This window comes from Poecilia latipinna, unplaced genomic scaffold, assembly GCF_001443285.1.
Source record: "Poecilia latipinna isolate Pla-1442-1.1 unplaced genomic scaffold, P_latipinna-1.0 Scaffold429, whole genome shotgun sequence".
Taxonomy (NCBI): domain Eukaryota; kingdom Metazoa; phylum Chordata; class Actinopteri; order Cyprinodontiformes; family Poeciliidae; genus Poecilia; species Poecilia latipinna.
Window position 1 is genome coordinate 295,990 of NW_015113045.1, and position 4,000 is coordinate 299,989.

General features: G+C 42.8%; 1 protein-coding gene across 1 annotated transcript in view; it reads left to right on the forward strand.

Annotated features, from left to right (window-relative positions):
- polr3b (polymerase (RNA) III (DNA directed) polypeptide B) overlaps nt 1-1,865 on the forward strand; it is a 27,290-nt gene extending 25,425 nt beyond the window's left edge. The window contains exons 27-28 of the mRNA XM_015038095.1: nt 160-333; nt 923-1,865. Coding sequence (XP_014893581.1) covers nt 160-333; nt 923-1,052 — 304 coding nt within the window. The 3' untranslated portion in view covers nt 1,053-1,865. The remainder of the gene's footprint in view (nt 1-159; nt 334-922) is intronic.
- Nucleotides 1,866-4,000: the final 2,135 nt, after the last annotated feature.

Sequence of the window (4,000 nt, forward strand, 5' to 3'; positions counted from 1 at the left end):
TTTTTTTTTTAGTCTACACCAGACTTCGATTTCGTGTTCACACCTTCTAGGCAAACGAACTAGAGTTCGACTAAAGCGGACGACAAAGGGTTGGTCAGGATTGCATGAATGATCTTTCGCTGAACACGTTTGCTTTAATCTCTTCTCTCCCACCAACAGGCAGCCGACCGAGGGTCGGTCCAGGGACGGAGGTCTGCGACTGGGAGAGATGGAGCGCGATTGCTTGATTGGCTACGGAGCGAGCATGTTGCTGCTGGAGCGTCTGATGATCTCCAGCGACGCCTTCGAGGTGGACGTGTGCGGACAGTGTGGCCTGCTGGGATACTCTGGATGGTGAGTCGTGACCACAGATCTCGGCGCTTCAACAGCTTAAAACGCGAGTCGTTTCGTGAAGGTTTCAGAGATGAAGTTCGGGGCAGATCTCAAGGAAGGCTGTGTCTGAACAAGACTGAGTTTGAGCTGATAGGGGTGTTTACGTTGTTCACATTAGAAAAAAAAAAAAATGCAGTGGCAACCGGCTTGGCTACAGCGACCAAACTGCAGCTGATAAAATGATCAGACACAGACGAGCAGAGGTCAATCCTGACAGACATCAGGAAACGGTTTTATCCAAAGGTCAGTCTGGTTAAGATCTGCTACCACCCTGTCAGATTCATTGAGTTAGCTTTTGGAAAATGACTCTTTATTAAGGGTCCTAACGCACTGCAGCAAATATTTACACTAAAATCAGCAACAGAAGAAGAAAGATTTACCCATAAACCTCCAGTAGAAGCTTAAAGTGGAAATAAACCCCAAATGAACTATTCTTTCCTATTCAAGTGTCTAGATAAATTATTGGGGTTCTATCTTTGTTTCTGTGCAGATTCTGACATTTATGGCGAAAACATTTTTTTTTTTTTCTGCGTCTGTTTCTGGTCTCCAGGTGTCACTACTGTAAGTCTTCCTGCCACGTTTCGTCGCTGAGGATCCCGTACGCCTGCAAGCTGCTGTTCCAGGAGCTGCAGTCCATGAACATCATCCCTCGCCTCAAGCTGTCGCGCTACAACGAGTGAGCGGAGGCAGGGGCAGAAACGCAGGCAGAGTGAGTGAAAGCTGCAGACGCTGGAGTAGATTTGATGAGGGGAAAGAGACGTTGAAGTTTATGAACTTCAAATGCACAGTTTGGAGGTTTTCAGTTATGCTATTGCCTCATCGGTATCTGCGTTGTTTGTGTACATAATAAATGCAAAAACAAATGTTTCTCAGTCATCTTGTGTGTGTTGCTTAATTGACTTCATCTGCATTTCTTTACAAATACTAAGACTCCACCATAAACTGGATCCCTTATGTTTCTCCTGTCTCTCTATTAATTAATGCCATTTCTAATCAATAATATCGCCTAATATTCAAACGTCAGAGATTTTTGAAAGTATTTAAATTGTTAAATGCTGTCCCCTTCCTAAAATAATGACCTATGTAATGTTTTTTTTTTCTTTGCCAAAAGTTATTTCTTAGGCTGTTGTTTTAGAGATGACAAAGTGTTTCTTTGCTCTTCAGATGATTGAAACTGTTATAGACCCGAAAGACCCAACATTCATTCAGAAATTGGATTTCTGATTAAATGTGGAACCTTTCTAACCCTTAACGATTGTCAAAAATTTTTCAAACCACTGTGTAGTTAAGAGAAACGCGTGTCTGCTCTTTGTACCACTATTTTTTTTTTACATTTTCTCAGATAAACATAAACGTACAACAACATATTAGGATGAAATTTTAGGCCATAGACTGAAACTAAGTAGTGCATCATGGTGAATTCAGGAAACATTTGTGATTAACCTGAAGTCTGTGACTGTAATGTGACAAAATGTAAAAGTAAATGTCAAGGAGTGTCAATAATTTTCCATGTTTAATTAGACAACCAAGTCTAAAAACTATCCAGATGAAAAAAACTGGGGGATATAATGATTAAGAATATCTAAAATCTCACCACCATCTAAAGACGTTTGCTCCAAAGATATTTACCAAGAATTAACTCAAATGAATATATTTATAATGTTGAAACAATGTGGTGAATTATTTCTTACACTTTATTTCTATCACACAAGCCAGTTGAAGCTTCAACCAAACATCGAGATTCACCAACACCTCCAGGAAGAGCAATTAAATATCCAGGTAGATTTATTCCAGGCTGTGAATTGATGGCTGCAAAAAATATTTCTATTTCTATTTTTTTCTTCAATTTGGTGCTTTTAATAGATTAGTTCATGTAATTCACAGCAAATTCAAACCTGTGTGCTAAATTATTCAATATTGGTATTGAACACAGTCCAGATAAATCATTAAATCCCAATACTTGCTAGTTGATAATGACAGAAATAACTATGTAAGTAGGGCATAAAGTATTCATATGCAGGAAACACTTAATAAAAATAGTTTTTAATGAATTTTCTTTTTCCACTTTTAACTTGTTTCCTAAATTATAACATTTTTGATATAATTTAAACGTTGGTATATTCCCTTAAAGAAACCGACTGGCTTCTCATGAAACCCTCTCATTTTGTTTCGATTTTGTTTTCAATCTGTTTACAATCTGAGGCAATCACAGCGCCTCAGCCAGGGCTGACATCTCTCATTTTGAAGGCCACGTGACGAGCAGACAGCTGGATTCGGGTCGCCGCGGCGCTCGCTGACATCACTTGGACATTGAGCGCCAGCGCCGAAGTCGTGTTGATGTCGGCGGGGAGAGAAAGCTGCTTTGAGTCGTATGGTTTCCTCTTTAAACTGTAGCCACCAACAACATCGCTTGCAGCGTAACCACACCCCCCTGAACTTGCGTGTACACACACACACACACACACACACACACACACTTGCGCAGCTCATCTGGGGCCTTTTTGTTTTTTTTTTACACGCAACAAAAGCAAGGATGTATGCGTTTGTAAGAGAGAGTGTCCAAATAAGAGGCTGCACCTGTTCTGCTCCACTAGATGGTAACGAGGAAATAAGAATGCACATCATTTAATGATTGAAATGAATCGGATCTTGTTTGCTTTGCACCTGTTCCCGCCTGAGAGCGACGCAGAGCAAGAGTCCGTCGGTGCAGCCGCGCCTCGTCGCCCTGCCGTGCATCAGGTGTCTGCAGCAGCATGAAGTATCAGCCTGCGAGCCGAGAAAGAGAAAGTCCTCCTTCGCCTACCGTGGTGTGGTGAGTAATTCAGCCATAATCCGCCTTTCTCCTTGGCCCGTCTCCTCTCCCCCCCTCTCCTGCCGTTCCATTCATATTCTAATCACAGCTTTCCCTTCTCCAGCTCTCAGGCACTCCATCAGAGCCCTCCCAGCCTCGGGCTTTGCACTTTTACTTCCAAACACCCCCCGCACCCCCCACCCGTCTTCTTTTGTGGCCGTTCCCTCTTCTCAGAGGCACACCAAAAGAGAAAATAAGGCAAAAGAGCGAGCAAAAAAAAAAAAAGAACGACGAAGACTTTAACTTTGAACATGCCTCTGTAAAGTTTCAAAATGTTTGGAAGGAGAGGAACATCGAGAAGCAGCTTTACTGAAGGAGCGACTCAAGTGAGGCAACAGGTGGCTGTGGGATGTGTGCATGGAGGAGAGAACAGATTTAATAAAAAAAAAAAAAAAACTGTAAAGTTGAGTAGTGAGTTCATTTGGAGCTTCAGGGTGTACAAAATGTATGAAATGCCATAACTGAGAGCGGGGAGGCCACAGTGTTAGGATGTAGATCTAAGCCTCTTTTTTTCCTGGTTTGGAGGGAGCTTTTCTTATTCAAAACAGCCCCACAAAAGACTTCCAGTGAGCTCTGCCACATCCCCATCTGACTTGGGGCCATTCATCAGCCTTCCAAGCCTATCAATGACATGTCCCCATCAGGGCTCCTATAAAATCAGCCCCTTTCCCATGAAACATCAGCAAACATTTTGACGGGTCTGGCTTTCCCCCCGCTGGATTTCTGGAGTCTCCTGCTCCCTTCTTTACCCCCCCCCCCCCCCCCCTCTCCATCCCC